This window comes from Amborella trichopoda, chromosome 5 (assembly GCF_054954075.1).
Source record: "Amborella trichopoda isolate Santa Cruz 75 chromosome 5, AtrichopodaSantaCruz75HAP2 v2.0, whole genome shotgun sequence".
Taxonomy (NCBI): domain Eukaryota; kingdom Viridiplantae; phylum Streptophyta; class Magnoliopsida; order Amborellales; family Amborellaceae; genus Amborella; species Amborella trichopoda.
In genome coordinates this window covers 8697150-8713875 of record NC_142340.1, presented here as the reverse complement: position 1 = coordinate 8713875, position 16726 = coordinate 8697150, and the positions used below count along the sequence as shown (strand labels likewise).

The following is a 16726-nucleotide window of genomic DNA, read 5'->3' as shown; positions in this document are numbered from 1 at the left end:
TTAATTTCTTCTGTGGGACTCTAAAATTTTTATATGTTAGTAATTAGTTGGGATCAGGGCATTGCTTTTTGTCCATCATATGGTTATTGTGGGTGGGCTTGGGTGGTTGGTTTTGGTATTTATCAGTATTCTTTGTCTCTTGTTCCACACTCTCTCTTTAGGGTTAGTTAGCTGGGTAGCTCTTTTTGCCTGGTTCTGAGTTGCTTAGCGCCTTTGTGGTTTAATACCATAAGCCTGTCACCCCCTAATCTATTAGTTACATATAAATGGCATCCTTGTTGGACTGGTTTCCCTAGGCTATCATATCTTAGAATGGGTACTCTCACTTGGTTGGCCCTGGATATTGAGTTTTGGAGGTTGTTCAGCGTCATTGATTTGGTACTGGATTCAGAGTTGAGGGCCAGCTGCTAATCTAGTTTAACCTGACATTTCTTCCATTTCAGCCCATGGAAATATATGTCGATGATGAGGCCAAGTTGACTCTTCACGGACTCGTGCAGGTAACTCTTTTATTCTTTCGCTCTTTGTTTACTATAGATGTATTGAATGCCCTCCTTATTTGATTTCTTTTTATGCAGCACTACATTAAGTTGAGCGAGCTTGAAAAGAATCGCAAGTTAAATGACCTCTTGGATGCGTTGGATTTCAATCAAGTTGTGATCTTTGTTAAGAGTGTGAACAGAGCTGCTGAGCTCAACAAATTGCTTGTGGAGTGCAATTTTCCTTCTATTTGCATCCATTCTGGGATGTCTCAAGAAGAAAGGTAGGGTGGTGTTTCTAAGCACTCAAATTGCTAAATTTAGTGAGTTTATAGTTAAATCATTATACATTTTTCTGATGTTGATTTAATAAGAAATGTTTTATTGATCAAACTTTGTAGCTTCTAAACAAAATCGCACATTCTAAGGTATTAAATAAAAAAACATTTTAAAGATCCTATGGCAGATGTTGGGAAGATATTTTGCCTGTGTATCTTTGCTATATGTATTGCACTTTTTGGCTTGGTCAATGGTGGGATCTGAACATGGGGATGGGTGTTTTGCAGTTATCATTACCCTGATCATTCAAGTTAGGAGCTCAATCACGTGTCTTGTAGTGGGAACCTATGCCTTCATATACTTAGTTTTCTCTTCTTTACACCCCCTATGTTTCTATTTATTTACGCAGATCAATTTGAGATGTGCCTTTCGAAAAGTGAAGTGTTCACTGTGATATTAATTCTTGTATTGGACACCCCGGTTTCTCTGAATTTTTGAGTGAAAAGATGGCACAATATCCTTTGTCACCTGATACTTGCGTACTCATCAGTTATGTTATTCTTCAGTATTATTTCTTTGTTTGTTTCTGCTTTCAACTTTATAGTCACATCTTTGGTGAAATGAAATACAACTTTCACAATTGCATTATATGTTTCTTCTTCTTGCATTTTCAGTTTTCTCATCCCTTGTGCATTTATATTTCATCTATTTTATTGATATTTTACTCTCTTTTAACTGATAAGCTTGTCATAGATTGCTTTAATGCGCTCCTTGGCCACGTTGCTGGACATGGTCCAATGATCCTAGTTTGAACTTGTAGAACCTGGTTGAATAAAGATTTTTAGTTATTATTATTTCTTTAAATCTCTTTGTAAATGAATTTAACCTTTTTTGTATTGTTTGCATTTTGATAACTAACGTTACTTGGAGATTTTTTTTTCTACTTTTTTTCAAGTCATCTATTGTTATGTACTATTATGGTATGTAATTTGTGGTTGGTGCTTTAAGGGTGGATGCAATGGAAGATGCTCATACGTGACCCATCAGTACATGCTTTGTTGTGGTTGTGATGACGTGCCTTACATAGGATGGTTGGCAGTGATTTAGGAATGGGGTGCAAGATTTGTGACTTGTTGTTTTGCTTGTTGCAAGATTTTGTGATGTGCTCATTGATTGAATATTGGAAGTAAGATAGGTTGCCTTTATGAGATTTTTGTGACCCTAGCTTAAGCTTGTAAGTAGGTGAAAGAGAGATTTTTTTACTTTATTATAGTCATTAAGCTCTTCTTAAATGTTTTAAGCCTTTGCCCATTTTTATGAATTTAGATATGGTGTTTGTTATGTGCATTTTTTGATTGTTGATTTTATGTACCAATATGACCTTATATTGTTTTATTTTGATGCCGTGATGGACAATCAATGGAAGATGCTCATCTATTGTGCACTGACATAGTTTTGATCGATGAGACTCAAAACGTTGCTCAACACAAAGTTAGAGCTTTGGAGGGATGCTCTAGAATCTAAAGGTTTTTAAATGAGCCGGAGTTTGAACTAAGACAAAGTACATGGAAAACAAGTTTAGTAATGATAGGAGTAGAGACGAGGAAGTAGTTAACATTGACGGTCAGGAAATACCAAACAGAGCGCATTATCGATATCGTGGGACGATAATCCAGGGAAATGGAGAGAATGAGGATGATGTCGCGAATAGAGTTAGATTTGGATGGGCGAAGTGGAGATGTACAACTGGAATTTTATGTGATTGCCGTATACCAATCAATCTGAAGGGCAAGTCTTATAGGACAACTGGAGACAAGTTTTGCTATTTGGGGTGGAATGTTGGGCTGTTAAAAAACAATATACTCAGAATGAAAGTAGCGGAGGTGAGGATGTTGAGATGGATGAGCAGAAAGACAAGAAAGGATACAATTCGAAATAAATACATTCGGAAAAATTTAGGTGTGGCACCTATAGGTGATAAGATTAGAGATAGTAGACTTTGGTGGGCTAGCCATCTGTGACACAAACTCAGTACAATACCTGTTAGGTGGTGCGAGTTAGTTCAAGTGGAAGGCTAAAAAAGTGTAAGGGGTAAGGCCCAAAAGGACATGGTTTGAAGTAGTAAGAAAAGATATGACAACCTATGGCCTTACTGAGGGTATGACCCCTAATAGAGCATAATGGTGGACCAGGATTTGTGTATCAGACGCCAATTAGTTGGAAAAGGCTTTGATGGTGATGATTATGAGGACTTGGTTTGAGTGTTTTTGGTAGAAAATGTGTTGAGCTTGATAAGAAATTTATGATTTAATTAAATTTTTTTGATGAATTTATGATTTAATTAAGTAATAAAATAAGTGCGGGTTTATTATCATAATTTCATATATATATGCACAACATCATATGATTTGAGGTTTACTAAGGAGCTGCTTGGGATAGGATTTAGAGTCAAAGTAATCATGAGGCTACAAAGGTTTTATGGAAATAACCTTAGAAAAAAGTGATCCGGGTTGGTTGTATGGAAATAACCCAAAACCAAATGATAAAAATTGTATAAGGTGTAATTTTTGTGAAAAAGTTACCAATGGGGGTATTAGCCAATTCAAAAAACACGTTGCTGGTGTTAGAGGTAATCTTCTTGTACAAAGGTTCCGGAAGCAGTTTGAGATGAGATTAGACATCTTTTGAATTTTGAAGAACCAAAAAAAGATGAAAATAAGCTTCTATGGAAGTATCTTCTCCAGCTTCTAGTCGTCGGAGTGGTGATCCGGGTTGGAAGTATGGTTATATTCTGAATCCAAGTGATAAAAATCATAGTAAATGTAATTATTGTGGAAAGGATACGAATGGGGGCATTTACCGGTTTTAAAAACACCTTGTCGGTATTACGGGGGATGTTGCCCCGTGTAAAATGTTCTTGAGGCTACTAAGGAGGAAATTACTCAATATTTGAGTTCAAAGAAGCACAAAAAGAAGGGTACATCAGCCAAGACTCTTAGCGTCTCATCTGCACAGACTACTCATACTAGTAAGAGGAAGGTAGAAGAAGAGGAGGAGGAGGAAGAGGCTGATTCAGAATAAATAGAGGAAGATGAACGTTATATTGAAGGGGGAGATGACTTTGATGATGATGGCCTCGACTCTGATGCATATGATGAGGCTTGCGCTATTGATATTTCTTCTTCTGATGATGATGATGATTGAAGACTCTTGCCTCTTGGTGCTGGGTGTTGAGTCTTGAGTCTGTTGACTGTTGTGTAACTTGTGTTGAGTCATGAGTGTTGACTTTTGCTAGACTGCGTATTTTTTTTAAATTTTTATATATTTCTGTTGTGTTGGGTGTTGACTTTTATATCACTTGTGTATGGTTTTACAGTTTATTGTTTTAACCAGGGTTTTAAAAATCAGCAAGTCGCAACGGACTCACCTAAGTCGACACAGGAACCGGGTACCGCGTGTCGATTCTTCTGCAAAACCAGGAATCGTTCGATCTTAGAGGAGAATCAGTGATTTTGAACAGTGAATTGCCTTTTTTATGTCATAAATCGCGATTCCAGTCGCTTAGTGACGTCACAGGGCAAGTCGTGACCTGAGGACATTTTGGAATTTTTTTTCAAAAAATCATGACTGGTGTACCATTTCTTTCCATTACGCTAGCGTTTAGGCTTTTGTAAAGGTATTTATACTTGCTACACTTTCTCCCATTATTTGATGTGGGACTTGCGTTAAGCCATATTATATTGAAAATTTATACAATATAGGTAATTATTGTACAAAACTCTTCAGCAGTTCGTGAATGGCTGTCGTGGTTAGCAGCAGTGGTTCTTGTGCGTGACGTCCCAAGTTCGAATCCCAGTTGGGACGTTATTGTGCAAAATTCACTTTTTGTGTTAAAAAAAAAAATTTAAAAAAAATAATATCATAAAAAAAAGAGAGATAGGTTTTTACTTTTGTTTTAAAAAAAAAAAACTAAAATTTATCTTCATAAAAAAAAAAGAAAATAATATCATAAATTTTTTTTTTTTTTTAAAATATCATAGAAAAAGAAGAAGGTAGGTTTTTACCAGTGGTTTAAAAAACGGATGGGTGCCCCGGATAGGGCACCTCAAAAACCATCCGGATTGGTGAATTGGCGATTCGGATCGGGAATTGGCCGAATCGGTCTTGTTAAGCCTTAAAAAAAATCCAAAAAAATTATGAAAATTCATTATAAATGTTATTTTTTAAGAATCCAATAAGAAATAGGGGTATGACATTATTAACTTTCATTTTTAATCAATTTGTGAATAATTAAGCTGTTCTTTTTCTGTATGAACTTCTGTTAATCATTAAATTTGCTTCACATAAAACAAAAAACATAGAATTACCATGGATAAAGTATATAATCATACATAAACTACAATAAATAATGGATTAAATCGATAAAAAATGGCCACTAAAATCTCGAATTGGCGGAAAAACCTAATCCACAAAAAAAAAAAAAAAAACTAATTATTACAACCCCACTATAATCCATAATTATTACAACCTGTCTAATTATAATATTATATATTGCAGCGAAAATTGTTGGTTTATATTTTATTATATAAATAATAGCAAATTTAAAATATTTTATAATATCATTTAATTTAAAATGTATTATTGACAGCTGTACGGAAAATAATACATTACAAGATTTATAATGCAAATAAATAAATAAAGAAATAAAATATTTGATTATGAATATATAAATTATTCGAATGCGCATCAATTTTCAAAATAACACTTCAAATTTTCAAAATAACACTTCAAATTTCCAAAAATAACACTTCAAATTTTCAAAATAACACTTCAAATATAATTTTTTAGAATTCTAGAATAAATTTAAATAAAAGAGATTGTTAGAGACAGAGAAATATTTTAAATGTGCATAAATCATACCTTGAAATTAATATTCCTAAATTTATGTTAAAGCTTGCCATATTATAAAAATAAAAACTACAATTAGATCAGTTTTTCTTGGTTTTTATTAAAAAATAATAGTTGTATAAAGAAATATCTTGTACTTTTTTTGACAAGAAATGCTTGTACGTTTTTTTACGAGAAAATATGATATTTGTTGTATTACTTTTTTTTTTTTGACAAGAAAAAAAAGATGTTATATTACCTTTTTTTTTTGCTTGTTGTATTACTTTTTATTTTTTTTATTTCTTTTATCATATTATTTTTTTCATTTGAGTTTTTTATTTTTTTTAAAACAAAAGTAAAAACGTATATTTTTTTTTTAATGAAGACAATTTTTAGTTTTTTTTTAAAGACAAAAGTAGAAACCTATCTTCGTTTTTTTATTTTTTATGATATTATTTTTCTTCCTTTTTTTTATGATATTATTTTTTTAAAATTTTTTTATGAAGACCAAAGTGAATTTTGCACAATATCGTCCCAATTGGGATTCGAATTTGGGACGTCACGCATAAAACCTCTGCTGCTAACCATGATAGTCCTTCGCGCTTTGCTGAAGAGTTTTGTATAATAATTGCCTATATTGTATAAATTTTCAATATAATATGGTGTAGCGGATGTCCCACATCGAAGAATTGTAGAAAGTCAATAAGATATAAATACCTTTACATAAGCTTTTAATGCCAGCGCGATGGAGAGAAAGGGTAACCTGAAATGATATTTTGAAAAAAATTACCAAAATGTCTTTACGTAAGGACTCCCTCTGTAACGTCACTAAGAGCCTTGTGACATCATCAAGCGGCTGGAATCGCGATTTATGACGTAATAGGGGCGATTCACTGATCAAAATCGTCGATTCTCTTCTAGGATCATGAGATTTTCGGTTTTGCAAAAGAATTGACGGGGGTTGCCTGATTCCCGCATCGACTCAGGCGAGTCCATTGCAACTCGCCAATTTTTAAAACCTTGGCTTTTACTTTTGTCTTAAAAAAAAACTTCAATTAATCTTCATAAAAAAAAAAGAAGAAGATAGGTTCTTACTTTTGTCTTAAAAAAAAACTAAAATAAAGAAAATACTATGATAAAAGAAATAAAGAAAAGAAAAAGTAATACAACAAGCCAAAAAAAAAAACAGGTAATATAACATCTTCTTTTCTTTTTTGTCAAAAAAAAAAAAGTAGTACAACAAATATCATATTTTCTCGTAAAAAAAAAAATACAAGTATTTCTTTTCAAAAAAATAAAAGATATTTCTTAATATAACAAATATGTTTTAATGCAAACTAGGAATAACTGATTGAATTATAATTTTTACTTTTATAATATGGTAAGCTTTAATATAAATTTTGGAATATTAATTTTAAGATATGATTCATACACATTTGAAATATTTCTCAGTCTCTAACAATCTCTTGCATTAAATTTATTCTAGAATTCTAAAAAATTATATTTTTAAAAATTTGAAGTGTTATTTAGAAAATTGATGCTCATTCGAATAATTTATATATTGATAATCAAATATTTTATTTATTTATTTGCATTATAAATCTTGTAATGTATTATTTTTCTTACAATTGTCAATAATACATTTTAAATTAAATGATATTTTAAAATATTTTGAATTTCCATTATTTATATAATAAAAAATAAAGCAACAATTTTTGTTGCAATATATAATATTATAGTTAGATTGGTTTTAATAATTTTGGATTATAGTTAGTTTGTAATAATTTGGCTTTTTTTTTTTGTGGATTAGGTTTTTCCTCTAATTCAGGATTTTAGTGACCATTTTTTATCGATTTAATCCATTATTTATTGTAGTCTATGTATGATTATGTACTTCATCCATGGTATTTCTATGTTTTTGGTTGTATGTGATGCACATTTAATGGTTAACATAAGTTCATACAGGGAAAGAATATCTTAAGTATTCACAAATTGATTAAAAATGAAAGTTAATAATGTAATACCCATATTTCTTATTGGATTCTTAAAAAATAACATTTATAATGAATTTTCATAATTTTTTTGATTTTTTTTAATTCTTAATTGGATCGATTCTGCCGATTCCTGATCCGAATCGTTGATTCATCGATCCGGATGGGTTTTTGAGGTGCTCTATCCGGGGCACTTATGGATTATCAAAATTCTTTTCTCAACTTCTATTTTTCTTTTTTTCAAGTTGGATTGTTGGAATACGGCATATTGGGATTTTTTTTTTTTCAACTGGGCAGCCGTCCAGGTTCTGGGTACCCGCCTAGGGGTTAGGCGGCCTGGAGGCCTGGACCCCCCAAGCTGCCTAGGACCCGCCTAGCGCTTTTTGATACACTGGTTTTAACTCCACTAATTTGCAGAGAGAATGGGATTTGTGGGCATGTAGAGTCGTGGTACTTAAGAGGCATAATAGTCGATGAAATGTAGTGATTGGTTGGCTTTAACTGAACTTTACTGGCCTGGGGCATTTCTTGCGATTATAGAGGTGATTCATTATTATCCTATTTCAGGTGACCACTTCTTTGAAACCTATGCAAAATGTTAACGCTTTAGTTACTTCTTTAGGCTATGTGTTGATTAAACAAAGAGGCCAGTTATAGGTGAAGATGATTTCTTAGGGGCACAATTGAATAATGGGAAGCCGCAACTCAAGAAGTTGGAAGGTCTAGTTTTCTATATTACTTGTTTGGTAGCAGGACATGCTACAAGAAACTAGCTTTAGCAAGTTAATGAGTTTCCAATAAGTGGCAACCTGCCGCTTCTATTTTGTGAAGATGATTTCTTAGGGGCACAATTGAGTAATGGGAAACTGCAACTCTAGAAGCTGGAAGTTCTAGTTTACTATAGCACTTGTTTGGTAACAGGACTTGCTACACGAAACTAGCTTTAGGAAGTTCCTAAGTTTCAAAAAAGTGGCAACCTACAACTTCTATGTCCCCCATTCAAGTCTGCATACCTAGTTTTTGGGAAGTTTGACTCTCGCCCCCTTTTCGCGTTTCGTCTCCTTTCTCTCTCCGAATCCTTTCTCTATCTAGCGAAGGCCCCCCTCTCTTTCTCTATAACCGTCTAGCCATGCCTTTCCTATCTCTAAATGCTCTCTGAGGGTGCCCGTTTTCTTTATGACTCATTTCTCTCTCTGAATGTGCCTTTTCTCTCTAATGCTTCTCTCTAATCCTCCCTTTAATTGTGCACTCTCTCTAGCTCTCTATCCTTACCTCTCTCTCTTGTAGTTACCCTTTTCTCTCTAAATCTTCTCTTTCTAACTCTTGAATTCCTTTCTCTAATCATACCCTTTCTCTTTAACAGTGCTCATACTCTTTAACTCCTCTAGCTATGTACTCACTCTCTAAGTTATCTTTCTTTAAATGTTGCATTTCTCTTTGTAACTCCATTCTCTCTCTGTGGTACTTCTCTCTTTAACTGCTCTCTTTCTAATTGTGTCCTTGCTCGCTCTCCAACGATTCCTTTTGTTTGTCTAACTTCCTTTGTCACTCTAAATGTGCACTTTATCTCTCTAATTGTGTCGTCTGTCACTTGTAGTGCCCCCCTCCTCTGTCTCAATGTCTCTTTGGAACATTGGCGCCTATATATGATATTCACAGATGCATCTAGGATCCATTTATCACTAGTGAGGAGACTTTGAAAATACAATCGCTTAACTATCTCATCCTCATCCCAAATCAAATGCCTCTCATAAAATATCCAAGAAGCCTCAATCAACATGATTGTGAACGTTTATCCCATTATAAAAAAGAATTGCGAGCCTCTTTAATGTTACGATTTCAATATAACTTGAAGTCTTTATTTTCCTCTTCAATAAATTGTGTGGAAATAAAAGAGCCGCAGCCATTGTAAAAGTACCTTTGCCAGAAAAATACATGCATTGTATCAGAAGGCTAATGGCCTTGTTTTTATTGAAATATTAACTTTTTTTTTTCTTTGGCTTTGTTAGTCTTTAGAATGAGAGCAATGAATGCATACATGTAGGTTTAACCTTGCCTCAATGAGGAAAGTGAAGAACTCAAGAAAACTTCCATAATGTCTTCAAATTATCTTGGAAATTGTAAGAAAATTTGTTGAGGCTTGGGGTAGGTTAGACCTAACCCATAAAGAAGCTCATGAGGAGCTTCTTCCATAATTACTTACTTGAGATTGCCTTGGTACTTGTGACATTCTTTATTGGCCTAGAGCCTTGTATCTGCCGAGTACACAGATTGCATGCATTTTTCATCTTATCTCATTCAGCCTTCCAAGTTCTCCATCTTTTATAATTTGATCGAAGTTAATGCCGTCCTATAGTTGTTTGGAACCTCTCACCTAAGGGCACGATTCCAATTCTGAATCCCAATTTCATGATCGACAAGGACTCTACTGAATTAGTTTTTCTGAAGTTTAGAATCTCGGCTCCTTATTTCAAGAATCTCGATTCCAATACCTATAGGGTATCATTTCTAATATTTATTGATTTTCAATCCCACATTTGTTGAATCTGGATTCTGCATTTGTTGAATTTGAATTCTACATATAGTGATGGTCTCCATCAAATTAGAAACAGAAACATACCACCATGTATTAAGCATCAAATCAAAAACTCGATACCAAATATTTGAATCTCGATTCCATATATGAACCTCGATTCCCCATGGGTTGATTCCAAATAGTTCAAAAACTCGATTCCAAAGAGGAAGGGATCTCGATTCCACAAATGTAGGGATCTCAATTCCATTTGGGCTGAATCTTATTCCTATACAGTAAGGAATCTTGTTTTATGCAATTCCCTTCCACAGACATCGATTATGAAAAACAAGAATCTTCTAGCTTGCCGCCATTCCGATTCCCAAAATGCATCAGAATCTTAGGCGTTTCAAGGATCGTGACGTCCATCTTAAGGATTGTGTATGTGTTTCATTATCCTCTTCAAAACTAGTGTTCTTCTCTCTTTTGTGTTCCTACAAATACCATACTTGCTGAGGTATGCTTTAGTGCCCTTAACGGGCACTCCACGACCCACTGGCACCTGTGAAATCCTTGGTCGGTCAGTTTTCCATTCATTTGACGAGATTTGTGGATATTGACCTTCTCCTTTTGTCCAAGTTTTTGAGTAGCAAGGTAAGGCAGTTTGTTTGAGTTGCGAAACTGTCCCATCGTTTGCTTTTACTCAGGGCTCATGATGGACTAAACCTTTGCCGTGTTGGGGGATCAAGAAGGGCATATCTAATGGTATGGGAGCCAACCTGTCATCGTTTTTGTGATGAGTCAGAGCGATCCATTATTAATCGCGAACATCATGAGCAATATGCTTTCCACTACTTCTCTGTTCATTTCCATTGTTGATCGCGAGAATCATGAGCAACATGATTTTATGGTCCGAAATTGGAAGGTGAAATTGTTGATTTGCCCGTTATCGATGTCATGAAAACAAACACGAAGTAAGAAAGTGATCATTCCCTGAGAGCTGTTTCGTTACCACCAAAACCACAAATGCATTTCCTTCACCTGTTCGTGATTAGCTATACCTAGCATATAAAACCCTTCTTTCACTTGACTGTGGACTCTTGGTTTCACTTTACTGTGGACTCTTAACCGTTCATGATAGCTATACCACCAAGTCCTCGAGAGAAGACTTAGTGCTTCACATTTTTGTTTGGTTGCAGTGGTCTGCTATTATCCAAGATGCTTTCTTCTCTTTTTAGTTCTACCGAAGGTTTTGTGTTCCATCCCTTGGTCATTTATAATTTCATTTAGTTTCTTCATCTTCTTGAAGCCAGGTCAGCTCTAGAAAGCCTCTAAGTAGACTTGGCAATGCGAACTTAATTTATCATATTTTTTTTACTGAAATATAGAAAGGTTGCCAACACGCTCTGGCATTTAGTAAAAGATGCCATGATATGGCTGGCATTTTTGAACACCTCGGATATGGATGGCCTTTAGTGGACACTCAAGGTTTCAAAAAATGCTAGGCGTTGGCTTGGCGCCCAGCATCTAGTCGGGCGGCCAGAATCTCAGGCACGATGTAGTATAAATCCTTGTATACATATATGTGCTGTCCAAATTTCACATTTATGCATATATTTGTGTAAATTTTGCAATTTATTGCATTTGAAAATATTCTGACATACTTTTTTATATACAAACATGACATCACTTGTTGAGATTAATCTTGTTCAAAATTTCAAAATTCAAACCATACAAAACATTTTAAAGTCTAATAGGATGGTAATAGTAGTAGTCTAATAGTCTCCTACTCTCCAATTCTTCATATTCCATAATAACATGGACTCCAAGTGTCCAAGTGTCCAACTCTCCATGTTTGCAACAAACTTACATTCTATGAAACCACACAACAAAATAGTCCAAAAAGGCGAAAAGTTTGTCTAACATCCAAATGTCTAAAGTCCAAACCAAGATGGTGCAATAAAGATGCTATAAAAGAAGACAGAGGACATCAATAAGAGTCAGAATCATCATCGTTATTACTTGCATCTGCATAGGAATTGAGGCAATCATCACCCTCTTCAACATATTGCTCGTCTTCCGTAATTTGTTTAGAATCTGTCACCTCCTTCATCTTCGTTTGTGAGTGTGAAGTACCAGCAGCCGTCGTTGCTCGAGTGGCCCTCCTAGGGTCAAAAGCTCGTCCAGAAGCCTCCTCAGCCATTTCCTAGGTCAAACCCTTTCGGGGAAGATCTCTTCAGTACTAGAGTCCCTAACTTGCCAATCTGAAGCGTTCTCCATGTCTTTCGAAGCTATGGGATCCTTCTTTTTTAAACTTCTCCTTGAGCCTCTGGTTCTCTTTAACTAAAACCAAGTCATTGAGCTTCTTTTGCTCAATCTTTTTCCTTCTCTTTGTTTGCACCTATAAGGAAAAATGCATGAGTAGTAGACTACTATGATCTTCTATGAATCTATATTAGAAAAATGAACTAGTCATGAAAAACATATAGAATACCATCTCAAGCGAACTCCAATTGCACTCACAACTAGAACAGGTAGTTGTCAAACTCAAGATTCGAATAACCAATCTTATGGAGGTGTGGAGCGCTGCTCCCATGTTGTCTCCACCACTAGGTTGCAATTTGTGGTTAACTTCTATAATTAGTTTAGGTATTCAACATTATCCTACAGAATTTTAGGAACTTGAAAGAAAATTATAAAACAGAGGTACGAGATATATTATTTTTACCTGGTTCGTCTATGTTCTGTTCTATTGCCACATCTTTCGTGAATGACATCAACGCACACTTGTACGAGTTGAGCTCTTCAGTTGATATCTTACCTTGGATATGTGGATTAGGAACTAATCTCTCAAGGAACTCATCCATAATTGTATCTTTTGCCTCAATATCATCATCAACATAAAAGAATTTGGGGTTCAAGTAGTACATCGCACCTTGCATGCAATGGTCTATGGAGCTGCCTAGCCCACTTGTCATCTATAATCTCCCAAATTGGGTTGTAGTTGGCCTCATCATTGCCTAAATTCTTTGCGGTCTCCTTAGCTCCTTCAAGTACATATATAAAGCCCATAGAGGGCTTATCAACATCAACCGAGCGTAAGACATTATCCTATGCCTTCTTTCCCTTGGAATCTCTACACCACTTACACCTACTCCAATGCTCTGAAGCAAACATAGACATCCATGGTATCCTCCTTTTAGGCATGCTCTTTAGACTATGGTAGGCAGTGGCAAATCTAGTGACCTTGGGCTCACTAGCTCCATCTTCTTAGTAGACTTGCACAACATTGTAAGGGTAAGTGTGTGCTTGTAACCTCCTTAGCTTTGGAAAGAACTCCTTTAATACTAGCCATATCACCAATGACCTCAAACATAATATCTATGTAATGTGCAGCACAAGGAGTTCAAAATATTCGAGGGCTCTTCTGTCGATGCAAATGACCTGCAGCTATATTGGCAACAACATTATATGTGACCACTTGAATTATATGCTCCTCCCCAATGTTTTCAATGCCTTTATCAATGAAAGAAAATATATAATGAGCATCTTGAATATCATCAAAAGCATTAATGGATTGCAAAAAAACTATACCCAGTAGACAATTTACCAACAAATTCATGGTACTACTCCTATCACTCCATAGCTCGGTCATTCAAGAAACCCCAATTTTAGCGCACCCATCCTTATATGTCTTGACATATTCCTTAGTATGTTCAACTTCTTTATTCAATAAAGGATCGCCAATCTCATATGGAGTTGGGCCTTTCAAACCTGGCCCAATTTGTCCAATTGCTCTCAACATTGTGTGGAAGCTATTAAGGCGAGCGACACTAAAATAATTTCCCACATGGTAAAACCACAGAGCAATGTACGTCATTCTTAAATCTATTTTAAAGGGTCACTTGCTTTTTCCCTTTTCCCTTCCCTTTCTCAATTACTGTCTTGCGGCTAGGTGCGAAACAATTATCAATAGGCCCTTTCATATGAGGCCTCTTCGAACCAAAACCCCTCTTGTCTTCCCCATGTTCATTCTCATCAGTGTCAACATTATCATAAAAAATATGGACCCCTCCCCTCAATTATGCTATATCCTTTTTCTTTTGATATTTTTATTTTTATTTTCTTAAGCTCCAATATAAGAAATTTCTTTATTTATAAGCATTGGGTCCTTCTTACACGGGGCATCATCACCTCTAATACTGGCAAGATGTTTATTGAATCTATTTTTAGTGGCATTAGAAATATGTCCACAAAATTTGCACATGATTTTGTTTTTGTCATTCTTGACCGAGTTAACACAATACTTCCATCCTAAAGTTTTGGAAAAAAAAGTTTAGGAAGCTTCTTCGAACTCAGATACGAATGAGAAAAATAAATTATGTGCAATTTTTGTGGACATATGCCTAATGTCGGCAATCTTCTCGGTTTTAGTGGTGATGTAGCCCCGTTTAAGAAGGTCCGAACGCTTTTAAAGATAGAAATTTTTTAGTACATTGAAGCTTAAAAAACTAAAAAATATATCAAAAGAAAACAATATAGCAAAAATAATTGAGGGCAATGGTCCATATTTTTTATGATGATGTTGACGTCGATGAGGATGAAGAAGGCGAAGACAAGGTAGGCATGGTTGTTATGTAGAGCTCTAAGAGTAAGAGGGGTTTTGGGCCTTAGAGGCCTCGTATGCAGTGATTCAAAAAGCAAACCGCCCAGTGCCTATACAGTCCAGAAAGCTTGGGCGCATCGCTCAGGCCTAGGCGGCCAATCTGGGCGGCAATCTCTGAGCAGCCGCCTAGGCGGTATGGAGCTTGCCTAGGTGGGCACCCTACTCAGAGGCGGATATTTTATTTTATTTTTTTGCATTGGTTTTTTTTTTTAAATATAAAGGGTTAGAAGGATGGTTTTAAGTTCATTTGAAATTTAAAACTTATTGGAGCCCATTTTAGAGAGAGAGCCTTCAAAAAACTAGTTTTTGGTGATTTGTTTAATATCGAAGGGTTTTTCAAAGTTGACGAAACTTGATCAAAACATTACCCATTGATATTAGATTTGATTTTTGATGTTTTAGAAATCAATTGGGGCGTTTTTTAAAAGATTTTGAGTCATTTGAAGCATCTTTGAGGTGGAAGTTTGAAGATTGAGCAATCAAATTCAATGTATGCCTAATTTTTATTTTTTATACTATATATCTTTTTTTTTATTCAAATGGGCTTCCTTTTTGGATTCGATTGGGCCGCCCAGGTTTTGGGTGCCCGACTGGACGCCCACCTAGGCATTGGGTGGCTTGGACCCCCCAGGCTGCCTAGGATCTGCCTTGCGCTTTTTGAAACACTGCTCGTATGAAAGGGAAGGAGAAAAAGCAAATGACAATTGAACACATATTTCTGAAGGAAGGCAGAGCCCAAGTGGTTTAGCATATTGGTTCGTAGTTTACCATGTGGGCATTCCTTTTATTATTGTTTGCTTGAATAACTTCCATATGATGTTGTAAGAAATTTGGGCATGGCTGAAAGGCCCAACTCCATATGAGCTTGGCGAACCACTATTGAAGAAAGAAGTTGAGCATATTAAGGAATATCTCAAGGCTCACAAGGATGGGTGGGCTAACTTCAATGTTTCTTTAATGACCAATCTATGGAGTGTTAGGAGTAGTACCATGGATTTGTTGGTAAATTTTCCCTTGGGTACATGTTTTTGTCGATCCATTGATGCTTCTGATGATATTCTTGATGCTCTTTATATATATATTTTTTGATTGATGAAGGCATTGACGAGGTTGGGGAGGAGCATGTAATTCAAGTGGTCATAGATAATACTGCTCCCAGTATTGCTGCAGGACATTTGCTTTGTCGAAGAGGCCTTGCATATTTTGAACTCCTTGCGTTGCAAATCACTTAGATCTTATGCTTGAGGCCATTGGTGATATGTCTACTATTAAAGGAGTTCGTTTTAAGGCTAAGGAGGTTACAATCATAACATTACTCTTAGCATGATGCTCAGGTCTACTAAGAAGCGGGACTTAGTGGGGCCGGGGTTTACTAGATTTGCCACTGTCTACCTTTATCTACACAGTATGTATGAAAGGAGGATTCTATTAAGGATTGTGTTTGACTCAGAGGATCAATGACGGTGGTCTAGAGATGCCAAAGGAAAGAAGGCATGGGTGATTGTTTTTTGTAAATATTTTTGGCGTGGGTTAAAGCATGCGATACTAGTATCTCTATCTTTGGTGGTGGTCTTGCGCATGGTTAATGCTGACAAGCCCTCTATGAGCTTTTATAAGTGATGTACTTGAAGGAGATTGTCTTAGCTGGTTTTTTTTTTTTTATAGAAAATTGATCACAAATTGATCCTTATTTCTTGATTGTTCTATATAAGTCAGTTTGCTTTGCTTTTAAATGTTTTGTTCTATGACCATTTTCTTTAACCAATTACTTTTAAATGTTTTGTTCTAGGCACCATTTTCTTAAACCAATTACCATCCTTTGTTTTACGGCTTTAGAATAATGAACATTTCTATGAAACTTGGGTTCTCATTTTTCTTGACCATTAATAAACATGTACTTCCAGTCCATCAT

At 35.4% G+C, this 16726-nt stretch overlaps 1 protein-coding gene across 2 annotated transcripts in view; it reads left to right on the top strand.

Moving 5' to 3' along the window:
- Positions 1–16726, top strand: part of UAP56A (DEAD/DEAH box RNA helicase family protein) — a 34677-nt gene that overhangs the window by 7446 nt on the left and 10505 nt on the right. For both annotated transcript variants that reach the window (XM_006853920.4, XM_088867331.1), the window contains exons 7-8: positions 444–500; positions 579–763. In XM_006853920.4, coding sequence (XP_006853982.1) covers positions 444–500; positions 579–763 — 242 coding nt within the window. The remainder of the gene's footprint in view (positions 1–443; positions 501–578; positions 764–16726) is intronic.